The sequence below is a fragment of the Suricata suricatta genome, chromosome 8 (assembly GCF_006229205.1).
Source record: "Suricata suricatta isolate VVHF042 chromosome 8, meerkat_22Aug2017_6uvM2_HiC, whole genome shotgun sequence".
In the NCBI taxonomy this organism is placed as follows: Eukaryota; Metazoa; Chordata; class Mammalia; order Carnivora; family Herpestidae; genus Suricata; species Suricata suricatta.
In genome coordinates this window covers 73,281,655-73,294,756 of record NC_043707.1, presented here as the reverse complement: position 1 = coordinate 73,294,756, position 13,102 = coordinate 73,281,655, and the positions used below count along the sequence as shown (strand labels likewise).

Below are 13,102 nucleotides of genomic sequence, written 5' to 3'. Positions count from 1 at the left end.
AAATGGTCTAGAAGCTTGAGTTCCTTCATTCTCATGGAAGGGTGGTTGAAAAGAGTGTGCCTTGAATTATTCTCTGTAATGATCCCAGTCTTCCTCCTGCTGTGTAATTCTCATCGCCTTCCCTCTTCTCACTAAAGGAGGTAGAAGGAGGGAAGAGAGGGAAGCACTGGTCAGGCCCTGCTGATAAGAAAAGTAGCTACTGTGACTTCCATGAGGACCGAGGATTGGGATCCCTTACTATGTTAGCCTGCCTCTTCCATCACACGCCTTAGAAGAATTCATGGTGAGGCACCTGAGTAGCTCAGTCAGTTGAGCATCCGACTTCAGCTCAGATCATGATCTCACAGTTTGTGGGTTCGAGCCCCATGTCAGGCTCTGTGCTGACAGCTCAGAGCCTGGAGCCTGCTTCGTATTCTGTGTCTCCCTCTCTCTCTACCCCTCCCCTGCTTGTACTCTGTCTCTGTCTCAAAAATAAATAAGCATTAAAATATTTTTAAAAAAAGGATTATTGTTTCACCTCCAAGGATCTTCCTGGCAGTGAACCTCAAAGAGTCAGCAGTCACTCCCCAAGTTCATCCTAGATGGGAAGACTGAGACCACCCCCACCCCACCATGACCCTTCCAGGTTCATCTTCAAGGTCTCAGCAGCTAATAAGAAGGGCCACAGAAATCTCCTCAGGGAAAGCTTTGCCCTGCCATTGGACAGTAGCAGGACAGGACTGGAGAGCACCCGCTAAACCACTTTGGAAAAGGGCAAGTCTGGAAAGGATAGTACAGTCGCCAATGATGTGGGGAGCTTAGTTCCATGTCTGACTGTTATGATGGACTGAATGTTTGTGCCCCTCCTCAAACTCATGTGATGGGATTAAGAAGGCTTTGGGAGATAATCAGATTTAGAAGAGGTCATGAGTGTAGGGCCCTCGTGATGAGATTAGTGCCCTGCAAAGAAGAGACCAGAGAGCTTACTCATCTCTCTCTGCCATACGAGGATACAGCAAGAGGATACCAACTGCCAGCCAGGAAGAGGGCCTCCCCAAGAACCTGCCCAGGCTGGCACTATGAGGACTCCCAGCCTTCAGAACTGTGATCAGAACTTAGAGCTGACCAAGATAGTGACATTGATGCCAGATTTGTCCACCTTCAGCTGGGTTGATTTTTGGAATATCCATGTTGGTGGAAAGGTCTCACAGTACCATACTGGATATTCTGTTGCTATAGCAACCAGACACCTGTGGCTTTCTAATAGCATGCCTCTTTGGAACATGTCAGTCCATTGAGTGAGGTTTGTCCCAAGGGCAGAAATGGTGTCCCGTGCTCCTGTGGTATGAAGCATCTGGTTGAGCTTGTGATTTTTGCATGACTGCTTTTTCTCTATGCAGACACATTGCCCTGCCACATGGCAGTGGTTTCCATTACATTTCCTTCTGGTACAATCATCTCTACCAAGTTTTCTTCTGTAAAATTCTTTTGACCTTTCTGTGTAAGCCACAACTATAAGCCAAAAGAACTGTCAGGAGGGAAGGTCTAAGCCCCTGCCTAGCCCCTTGCCCCACCTACCACGACGCAGTGTCAACAGAATGTATGTTTCGGGCTGTGTTTACTGTTCTGACCAGTCCTCTTTAAGCCCAGTGATATCACTCTTCCTTGGTTCACTGGTCCCATTAACATCGTGCTCCAGAGGGTTCCCTGACGTGTAAGAACAGGAGGCAGTGGGAGTCCTTAGTGGAGGACACAGTGATGACAACTGTGTCAGGGCTTTCTTTCCTGTGGACACCAGGGTGTGGTGAACGTTTTCCCAAGTGTCTTCTGGCAGACAGATCTCTCATGCTGTGGCGAAGAGTGTTAGTGAGAGTCATGGCTCCTAGTTTCTTTTCTCCTGACTGACATTGATCCCTGCAGGATCCTGAAGAGTCTGCCCTTTCTAGAAAGGACTCAGATTTCTATAAAGTGAGTGTTGATGTCAACAAGCAGAATATTCCTCAAGCTGCTTCTGAATAGTCAGGTATTAGCTTAGAACTGGCCTTGATGAAGTACACTTTCAGTGCACAGCACAGAACACAAAACTGCTTGAGATGTTGTATACACACAGTTGAATTTTGGTGACTAGATGGTATGGCACTTGCCCTTGGATATAGGTTGCCTGGTTTTCAAGAGTCAAAGGTACTTGTAAAGTAAAAGGAATTTTACTTTCCTAAGAGCATTAGTTTTTAAGAGAACCCTCTGACTAATGTCATTCAAAAGCATCTCCACTTTGCCCACAGAAAATTTAGGGTGAGGTTTACCCTGTCAGACTCTGAAGGCTAAATGAGCACCATTCTCTGGCATGAAGCTGCTTCTATTGACAGTGCTTTTAGTTGCTAACATTTAAGGAATTCTGGCAGTCCAGTTCATCACTACTCAGACTGGACCCTAATGTAGGTCACAGACAGTTCTGCCGCTCGTCATGTAGCCACTTCACTTCCATGTGTCCATCTGTCTGACTCACATACTTGTGTTATATATGAAGAAGCTGGAAAACAGCAGTCTGCCACTCAGTCAGTGTCCTATAATTCATATTGTTCAGATTCCTCAAAGTTAGAAGTGAGTAACATCAGTGATTCTGTTTCTAGAACAGAATATGTATCACTGTGATACATGACAGTGTAGTAAGCAATTCATGGTGACAAATTAATTTTACTCCATTATCTCCTCACTGTCCCCAAACAAATGAAGAAGAGCACTGTTTTACTCTGAAGTGCCCAACTGGTTGTTTAAACCATTCATTTGAAACGCATTGCTTTTCAGATGGCTATTTGCTAACTTTCTGACTTAACAAATGTGAGTACAAATTCTCACTGCTACAAATTGCCAAATAACACTACTTCTAAATGGAGTAGTAAAGTAGGGAGGCCAGTCAGAGCAACTCTGAGCATAGTGGCCAAAGTCTTAACCAGATGGATTTCAACTTAGTGATTCTGGTAGATATTTCTAATTAGACCCAAGACAAATCTAGGTTTGGGGAGGCCTAAGGCTTTTACAATCTTTAGAGCCCTCCTTAGGGAGAAAAATTAGAAAATATGAATACACAATTACTAAGGCAAAAGTTAAGCTTCACTAGCTCCATGGTAAATTCAGCTCTGAGTTAGACCAGCTAAGTTCCCCCAAATTAGAAATCACTTTTATTACTTTATCAGAATTTCATATACCAACTACTAAAAATATTTAAGGTGCTTTGACACCTGGTATTTCTTAACAGTTGAAGGCTTCTGAAATGCTTAAAATATTTTATAACCTAATAACCAGAGGAACTGGCAACTCAGATTCTGCTATGTCCTTCCAGCCCATAAATATTTAGGAAATAGTTAAAAAGTGAATGGATAATACTAACGATAAGAAAATAGCCAAGAGAATTGAAAGTGAAACTGATAAGGAAGGAACCATTTGAATTTTTGATTGAAATGGAATAGTTTTCTATAAAACAAAAATCCCAAATGGTTGTTTAAGTCATTTATTTGAAATGACATCAGTTATAAGACATTATCACATAGCCAGGTACATACATGGTGCTGCTTTGTCTTATTCATTTGCTCAGTTGTCTCAAAGTTGTTGTAGCTTTTTCTAAGACTCACTAAAATAAATGTAAAACTATTGAAGTAATTAATGCTCATTATTACAAGTATTATTTTACTTTAACAAAACCACCTGAAATGATTATAGGTATGGGAACCATTTGAAGGAAGCACAGAAGATTCCTGGCAGGGGAAGATCAAATACAAAGGCATGAGGACATGAGAAAGCATGATTTCTCTTGATAATTCCAAGTTCCTTGGAGTTAGGAGGTGTGGAGCAGGGAACATCCAGAGATAAGACTGATAGATAAACAGAGGTCCAGAGTACAGATAGTCTGGTTTGCCTGGCAGAAGAGAGACTTCACCTGAGAGGCATTAGGAAACCATGGAAAGATATTAAGTGGGCAGTGAGTGCCAGGGTGATATTTGTGCTTTTGAAAGATCAGTCTAGTGGCAATGTGGAATGTGGCTTGGAGGACAAAGAGACGGAAGGTGGGAATGCTGGTGTAATAATTCCACAGCTTCAAAAATCTTCAAAGATCTGGGGAAGATGGCCAGAAGAATTTAGTCGATCATTGGCAATGGAGGTTGAAGATTTGTCCCATCTCTCTCTCTGCCATAACCCAAGACTGAGCTCACTGCCCACAGGGGAGAAGGGAGGGGATTGGGTGACTGCCAAGTTTCCAGATTGAGTGGTTGTAAAGTGGTGCCATTAATTAGGGTGTTTGTGGGAGGTAAGTTGTACAAGGGATATAATGAACACAGTTTGGGTCACATTAAATTTGAAGGCCTGTAGCAGGTGGACATATCTAGCAGACAGTTCAGGGGAAGAGTAAGACCTAGAGGCAGAGATATGAGGTCATCAACAATCACAGGAAGGATGAAAATGAGAGAGGCATTTAGAAGGGGGAGAGAAAAAGGCCAAGGTCAGTGCTCTGGGGAACACCAAGGTTTTAATAGTTGGGACGAGAAAGGCAACTAGTAAAAGCAACAGAGAAAGAAATCAGGGAGGTGGGGAGAAAACCAGTAATGAGAGGTTGTATACAAACCAATGAAAAAGGAAGTTTCAAGAAAAATGAAATGATTGACCAGGTCAAATTCCTCAAAAAGGTGAAGCCCCAGTGGAGTCTGCAAATGATGGTGGAGTTTCAGTGGAGTTGGGGGGGCGGGAGAGTATCGCTGACTATTGAGGTGAAGGACCCTCTCCTCCAAGCTGAGGAGTGAGCAGGAGACAGGCGAGTGGAGGGAGAACCAGTAGGTGAGGCATCATATAGGCATGAGAGCTTTTTGCTAAGAGAGGAGACGCTCACACTTATTTACATGCAGGAAAGTAGCCCGAAGAATTAGGTTAAAATTCAATGAAATTGAGGGCAGTTAAATAAAGCAAACTCCCTGAGGATAAGGAAAAGGATGAGATCAAAGAGTATGGAAAGGCAAGGATAGGAGAAATTGGAACCCTCATATATTACTGCTGGGAATATAAAATGATGCAGCCTCTATAGAAAAGTTTGGTGGTTCTTCAAAAAGCTTAGCATAGGATTACCATATGGTTCAACAATTCCTCACAAAGAAATGATAAGAGGGACTCAAATAGAAACTTGTACACAAGTGTTCATTGCAGTATTGTTCACAATAACCAAAAGGTGGAAACAACCCAGGTGTCTATGAACAGATGAATGGGTAAAGAGGATGTGGTGTATACACACAACAGAATATTATTCAGCCATAACAAGGAATAAAGTTCGGACACACACCACAATATGGATGAGCCTTGAAACCACTCTCCTACGTGAAGTAAACCAATTAAATATTGTACGATTCCATTTATATGAAATATCTAAAACAGGCAAATTATTCACAGGGACACAGAGGAACCTGGAGGTTATCAAGAACCGGGGGCAGGGGAGTTACTGCTTAATAGAGTTTCTGTTTGAGGTGATGGAGGAGTTCGGAAAAGAGATGATGCCGATGATCCTACCATATTGTAAATACACTAATGCCACTAAACTGTACACTTAAAAACAGTTATTTAAAATGGCCTACTTCCTGTTATATATATTTAACCATAATAAAATGTAATGTTGGCCATAATGTACATGATTCAGTTCATTCAGTTTGGTCGATAAAGTATCCAAATATTTTATTTTGATGTTTTAAAAAGAATATGAAGGGATTAATCCCAAGCGAGACAGGGATATCATCTTCTGTCATTCCTGTTCTTCCTCTACCCTTCCTGTGCTCTGGGGACAGAGGTGAGGATGTGTGCAGATCTGTCCAAGATTCCCCTTGTCCCCAGGGATATTATGGGAGTTCCCGACAGTCTCTACTTTTTTTGCTAAATAAGAGGCAAACTCCTGGGCTTGGAGTGGACAGGATGGGGAGAGGTTTAATAAGGAACTAAAGGAGAGCAGTGACGGTTAAGAGCAGCCACCATGGGGAATGGAAGAGAGCTCTGATTAAGGATACACAGAACTGTTGAGGAATTTTACTGACCCAGCTGAGACTGGTACGCTGCACGTGTCTTATGTTTCATCTTCACAGCGTCTTGATTCTTTTCCCCAGCTGCACCAGGTATAGGAGTCAGAGAAGCTGAATTGCTACTCTGCTCCTGGATGGGGTGTTTGTTGCATGGGCGCAGTGGATGGCTACTAGCCTAAGAGGGCAATTTGAGAGGACATTTAAAAGAATGATTCCCAGGGCCAACCGCGGGGTGCAGACCTGATACAAAGGAGGAGTTTGGGTGAAACTGGGTTTGAAATGTGAAAGTGGGTATAATGAGAGTGAGGAGTGAGAGATAGAATAGCATTTTGGACTTTGAGTGTTGTAGGATTTTGGACTCTTCTAGTTGGTAAGATTATAGAAGGTTCTAGAAGTGAAGGTAAAGTAGAAACCATGTGTTCTAGTAACTGCTGTCACAAGTAGATGAAAACACATAATGTCAAAATTATAGTAGAGGTTTGTTCCTTTTTTATTTTTTTATTGTTTATTCGTTTTTTGAGAAAGAACTCACACACATGCATGTGAGTGGGGGAAGGGCAGAGAGAGGGAGACAACAGAATCTGAAGCAGGCTCCAGGCACTGAGCTGTCAGCCTAGAGCCTAATGTGGGGCTTGAACCCACAAACTGCAAGATCATGACCTGAGCCAAAGTCAGAGGCTTAACCAACTGAGCCACCCAGGTGCCCCAAGTAGAAGTTTGTTTCTTATTCATGTAAATAGTCCAAGGTGGTCTTGGGAGTGTTCGCCTTCACTATAATTCAAGAACTGAGGTTGATGGAGGCTCTGTCATCTTCAGCAAGATGAGCATCATCCCGGCATTGACATCCAGTTGGCATAAAGATAAGGAGCAAGGAGGGACACATGTAGGTGGTTTTATGGGCCAGGCGCACCTTGAAAGAAGTACACATCACCGTTTCATCTGTCATTGGCCAGAATGTGGTCACATGGTCACACCAGATTACAAGGAAATCTGAGAAGTGTGTCATTGTGTGTCCTGGAAAAAAAAGCAATCGACAGCCCTTGCTACACTTGAGCCTCAAAGTCATTTTTAAAAGCATTTCCTGTTGTGAAGCGGCTGCTGAGTTTTGTTTTTAAGTCTAGTGATAAGTTTCAAAAAGGGTAACTCTAAAAGATGGCTGAAGTGGAGAGGCCTATCTGATCATAGATGGGAAGCCTTCACTTCTAATTCTGTTCCTTATATCTATTCTGGGTTTGGTTTGGTTTGGTTTGGTTTGGTCTGGTTTGGTTTGGTTTGGTTTTAAATCTAGGCAGACATCTCTGTAACCCAGTTTCCTCATCTGATGAAGTGAGTTTCATTCTTTTTCATCAGGAATGTGTACAAGATTTTTTTAATAGAGCGCTTTATACTCACTTTATGCTAACAGCAAATATTAAATACCACAGAAATACTTAAATCACTGAAGGCATGAGCCCTGACAATGAGCCAAAATGGATTTGTGTCTGATTTAAGGACAAGACCCATTTTGCTTCTGACTGTTACTTTAACAAATGAGGTAAAGACTTCTTTCTGAGCCACATAAACAGGTTTTTTTCTGTAGATAAGCTACTCAGTGTTGGTTTTTTAAACTAGGTAAAGTCTTCCTAATATGTATATTATCCATCTCAAATTTTCTACCAGTAGGAATGCAAGGCAAGCACAGCGTCAGCTGAGAGTCACTGGGTGATTATGTTGAGCTCATAGTCACTCCCCCACATTAAGCTGCAGGATCAGAGCTGGTCAGGGTGGGGGGTGGGGGAGGATAGTAGAGGACACCAAAGAGGAATTTCTTCCCCAGAGGAGAGTTTGTCCCAACAGCCATGTGATAAGATTCAAATGGTCTTGGTGTAGACTTGAATAATTCACCATCTTCCTTTCCAAAATTATATGGAAATTCTTCTGGAAACAAACTCTGTGTCTTAGTAAGGAAAGGTCTTCTGGAGAAACATGCTGAATTACTACAAAGTACTGGGAGTGCCTCAAAATGCTTCCCCATCTGATATTAAGAAGGCTTACCACCAGTTAGCTCTTCAGGTACATCCAGACAAGAATCCAAAAAACAGGGAGGCAGCCGAGGAGAAATTCAAACAAGTAGCAGAAGCCTATGAGGTCTTGTCTGATGCCAAGAAACGCAACAACTATGACAAGTCCAGAGGGAACCACATCAAAATGGAAAATAAAGGAGACTTCAGTGACAAAAACTGTTTCAAAGAGGAACCATGGTTTGAGAGGCCACACTGTGGCTTTCAAAATGTCTTTGAAGACAAAGACTGCTTCTCAGGAGATTATTTTTCCACTGGTCATGTGGGTAGGACCAGAAGATTCTGTTCCTCCTTCTTTGATGTGATCCCCATATTGGACACAGGATTTTCCACATTTGTATCCCTGGGCTCCAGACCACGTCCCCCTTCCACTGAAACATTTGTACCCTTTGTAAGCAGTGGAATGGGAAACTTCAGACTGGTCACCACTTGTAGCCAGATAGTGGAAGGCAAGAAAGTTGTTAAAAAGAAAGTTCTAGAAAATGTGAGAGGGAAGACTGAAGTGGAAAAAGAAAACCTATCTCATCAGATTCCTCCACATCCTTGGTAAGGAGTCTGTGCTTTGTTCTTTCACAGGGAGACTTTACTATAAGGCTGATGAGTCTGATACTTTATCAAAGACAGAGTTGGAATCTGAGAGTGTGTTAAAGTTGAATGGACAGAAACCAGCTTAGTCCAAACCTCTCATTTCACAGAGCAAAGAAATAACGGGCCAGATGTTACACAAGAAACTAGGAAGTAGCAGAGGTTGGCTTCCAGCCAGTCTTCTGGTCTAAACTGAGCCTTCATTTCCTCTGCACTATATTTAGGGCAGTGGAGACCACTACCACAAATACGGCCTTCTGAGTAAGTTACAGGGCCTCATCATCATAAAATCCATTGACTTCTCTTTGACTTATCCCCTGTCCTTTTTTGCTATTAACCGGTTGCCTCTTGCCTGACGGCCACTCTTTTTCTCTTCCTAGCCTCTCTTTTCCCACCTCATCTTTCTTCCTGTCCATTTCCAATGGACCATATCACAATTAGGCTCAATTGAAAAAGCTACTTAGGTGTAGATTAGTGTTCACAGAGAGAAAGAGTGAACAGTAAATGGGTTAAGATTTTTTTATACACTTTTTTTAATAGCTAGCATTTATTGAGTACTCTTGTAGGTATCAGACATTCTGCTTTGCATGTTATCTCACTAATCCTTTCAGCAGTAAAATACATACAGTGGCTACTTTCCCTCCATCATATAGATAAGGAAATGAAGCTTAGAGAGATTAACTTGCCCAGGCCCCACCTAATAAGCAATAAAATAATGTCTTACTCTACAACACATGCTTATCTACTGAGCTGTAACATCTAAGGATCCTACTCATTTATTTTTAGATCTAGGATCTTGCCCTCATTGGAAACTTAGACCTATCATCTCTAAACCTTACTTCCACACATGAGTACTTGCTGGAGCTTCTTAAGTATGCAGACATTTTTTTGCATGAATATTATTACCCAACAGGTACTTGGTTACTCTTACATGAAATCAGAAGCAATGTACAAAAAGCTTCACTGAAACTGACAAATGATTATTTCTTAACACAAGAATGTAAACAGGATCCAAAAATGTGAATTATCTCTTTGTTTTGACTTTAATCATGATGTATATGCAAAATCATGGGATTTTTAAAAATGTTTATTTATTTAACTGGATCTGGTCACATTCCAACCCCGTCATTTATACTAATAAACAAACTGGGGTATAGAGGAGTGGCTGCTTGTGGAAAATTACTAGTGGAGTCTGCATCAGAAACTCTGACTTCCAGTTTCCAATCTCATGCTCATTCTAGTACACCATGCTGACTGGCAAAATTCAGATTTCATTTGCATCTCAGTCTTTTATAGAAGTTACGTAACAAATGATTTGCTTCCTTAATCAAGGAACTTTTCTGTGTTTGCAATTTTTATGAGGCAAATTTTTGATGTAGTCTTTGAGTTTTTTTTAATCTTACCAGATTTTCCAAAGATGAACAGGAATATGCCTGCATCCCTCTGGCAAAGGGTAGCATTCAGGCAGGGAGCACACTTCCAGAAAGGAAGCAGTAGATGGATTTGGAATTGGAACACATCCTGTTTCACTCAAAGCCTCTGCATTTCCACTTAGTAGTCATTGAAAAGTCTCCCATATGTCAGGCACTGTGCTAGGTGTCTTACATGAATGATTTATTTCTAATCTCTAGAATCCTTCAAGGGCTTATTTCCACTTTACAAGTGAGGAAACTGGGGCTCAGGGAAGTCAAGTCCTTCCTTTATCCAGAGTCACACAATAAGTTGTGGAGACAGGGTTCTGACCACACTTTGCTTGACCTGGAAGCTCACATATCCATTATGTTCCACTGCCGTTCCTTTGAGCTGCTATAGTCATGGTTTAGGAGGAAGATTTTGTTGTATGTGTGACTTAGATTCATTTCAAATTTTTAAAATGAGGATCGCCAGATGGAGCTTTCTTTTACCGATCCTAGTGTGAGGTGAACTGCAGTGTGGCTACTGAACAAAAGGAAAATCAAATTGGACTCTGAAACTTGATTTTCTATTTTGTCTTAAATAAAATCCAAATTTCAGCATTTTTCACAGACATACTTGGCTCTTGACAGAAATGCTGAGTTGTAGAAGGACTTTTTTTTTTTTGCCAGCAAAGATAAAAAAGAATTCACTTTCAGTTAGTCAAGGAAGTTTTCTTGTTGTGTAGAAATGAAAGCAGTGTCATCTGTTCCTGAGGCCTCTTTAAAACATGTAAGAAGTTAAGTATGAGCAAATACCAGTAAAGGGAAGACGGAAAGCAGGAGGGGCTTTGCTGGTTTATACAGTGTTCCAAGAATCAATCTTCATCTCAATCTAAGATAAACCATGAGCTTTGAAGGAACCTATGATTCAGATTCATGTGACCTCATAGTGCCTTCAGGATTGCTACCATGGTTTCCGCATGTCAAAAGCTTTCCTGCAAACTCTCATCCTTACAGGTTTTACTGATGGGCAGTCTCTGGGCTTACTAGCTGCTTAAGGAGAAGAAAATACTTGAGAGTTGGAAGGTCAATTCCCAAGTCCTTATATAATTTTCCACTCTTGCCCTGTCAACTAATTCTTTATGTGCCATATTTTTGAATAGTTGTCTTTCACAAATTAATGTGAGATCTTTTTTCTCTAGTAATCAGCAAAATAAAGGTTTCCAGAGTTCAGAAACACCACAGAGCAGTTAGAAGTAATTTCTTGTCCTTCTGCTCTGGTTCGTGGTGGGCGGTTGACAAATTACATGAGGACCACAGGTCTGTTGCGGAATAATCACAAGTGATTATATAACTTATAGCTCAGGAAGCGTTTGCAAGCAGAGTATCTCATGGGATCCTGTCAGAAACCTCAAATCCCCACATCACCAACTGAGAGACAGAGGAGGAAAGGATTTACAGGTCGCAAAGTGAGCATTTCTTCATCCCGCTAGCCCAGTGCTATTTCTCCACACACAGAGATGTACAAAGCACATCTTCACAGTCTGGCAAAACACAAGGGAGTTTGGAGTTGTAGGGGTCAGTGCAGGAAGGAGTCACAGTTTTGTATAGTTGCAGTTAGGCACCATGTGCCTTTGTCTGTCCATCAGTGGGGGAGGTGGGGACAGACATGTCAAGGGTTACCGAACATGGACAGTTGGTCCATCTCTCAGGTCTGGGTCCCCCTAAAAGCCAACTCACTTGTCTCACAATAAAAAATAACAGAAATAAGGTGGCATTCAGCATCCTTCTCAGTGATTTATTTCCAAAAATTCCAAACCATTTTCTGTAGTTGGGATCCTCATTTCTTTCATGGAAAGCCTGTTTGTTTTTCACTCCCAAGCTTTGTGGTCTCCAGGGCGCTCCAGAGGGTGTGGGAGGTGGACCCCAAGAGAACAGGGGTGGAGCCCTGTCCCTCACTACCTTATTTAGAATCTTGAGGATCCACTGAGAGGAAGTATGGTAGGGTCCTCAACACAAGAAGTTGCTTTTCAGATTGAGGCAGGATGGTTCTTTTAAAGGACAGAGAAGTTCACAGAGAGTATCATTTCTCCATTGTCCATTGTTCTGATTAACAAGATTTCAGAAAGCCTAGGACTCTATGGTCCTTTTGGTGTATCTATACCTCACATTTACTTCCAAGTGTCAAGAGAAACTGAAGAGAGTTATGGAAAGAACATCAGCATTGGCTATAGACAGATGAGTTCAAATCCTGTTACATTTGCCTGACTTCTTGATCTTAGGCAGGTTAACTTCCTGTCTTAATCCTGTGTTTCCCTGTAAAATTATAATAACCTCTGCCCATCCTAATTTATAGTTGTTTTAGGAAATTAAGTACACAGAAATTCTGCATAAACTTCAATATATTTTATAAATGGCAAGTGTCATTATTTCTTTCAGAAACAGTATCTTGGATCCCTACCAGGTGTATATGCCAAGTCTGCCATCATTTTCTTAAGATGCGACTTTAGCGATCTGATCTTGAAAACAAGATCAGCTATGAATTTTAATCCAAAAATAAAAGTGGAAGATGGAACATAAAAATACAGGAGTCCGTTTTTTCCATTTGGCATAAATTTTAAATTTAATGTTTTTAGCTTGCGGATGATCACTATGTCTTTTTCTTTTGAACTTTGGTTTTGGGCTTACATGTTGGTTTTACCCTCTGCTTCAATTATAGGAAATTGATGGAAAATCCCTGCTATTGATGACAAGAAATGACGTGTTAACAGGACTTCAATTAAAATTGGGGCCTGCTCTGAAAATCTATGAGTATCATGTAAAACCTCTGCAGACAAAGCATTTAAAGAACAACTCTTCATAGGACAGTTAAGTTGGGGTCTTAGACCTCAAAAAATACATAATGACATAATTTAGTTTCATGTGATGAAACTTTGTAACAGAATACATACATGTGTATATGTAAAGAATTTCAGTCAAATGAAACGTTATCCTATTGGATAGACTAGGCAATCCATCAGCTGACCTGAATTCAGCC

General features: G+C 41.3%; 1 protein-coding gene across 2 annotated transcripts; it reads left to right on the top strand.

The window, feature by feature from the left end:
* The first annotated feature begins 7,817 nt into the window (after nt 1-7,817).
* Nucleotides 7,818-12,648, top strand: LOC115299816 (dnaJ homolog subfamily B member 8-like). 2 transcript variants are annotated; one of them, XM_029949344.1, is made up of 3 exons: nt 7,818-8,632; nt 11,427-11,534; nt 12,505-12,648. In XM_029949344.1, the coding sequence occupies exons 1-3, from the start codon at nt 7,992-7,994 to the stop codon at nt 12,560-12,562; spliced, it is 807 nt and encodes a 268-aa protein (XP_029805204.1). In that variant the 5' UTR covers nt 7,818-7,991; the 3' UTR covers nt 12,563-12,648. The 2 variants fall into 2 exon arrangements, with proteins under 2 accessions (XP_029805204.1, XP_029805205.1); XM_029949345.1 differs by lacking the exon at nt 11,427-11,534 and having other exon boundaries at nt 12,487-12,648.
* The last annotated feature ends 454 nt before the right edge of the window (nt 12,649-13,102 follow it).

What these genes read in the sequence shown, in the direction of transcription:
- LOC115299816 (XM_029949344.1), top strand. Translation starts at nt 7,992, where the DNA reads ATGCTGAATTACTACAAAGTACTGGGAGTGCCTCAAAATGCTTCCCCA. An exon ending in CAGATTCCTCCACATCCTTG is followed by an intron (nt 8,633 to 11,426) that starts GTAAGGAGTCTG and finishes TATAACTTATAG; the next exon opens with CTCAGGAAGCGTTTGCAAGC. An exon ending in AAGGATTTACAGGTCGCAAA is followed by an intron (nt 11,535 to 12,504) that starts GTGAGCATTTCT and finishes TATTTCTTTCAG; the next exon opens with AAACAGTATCTTGGATCCCT.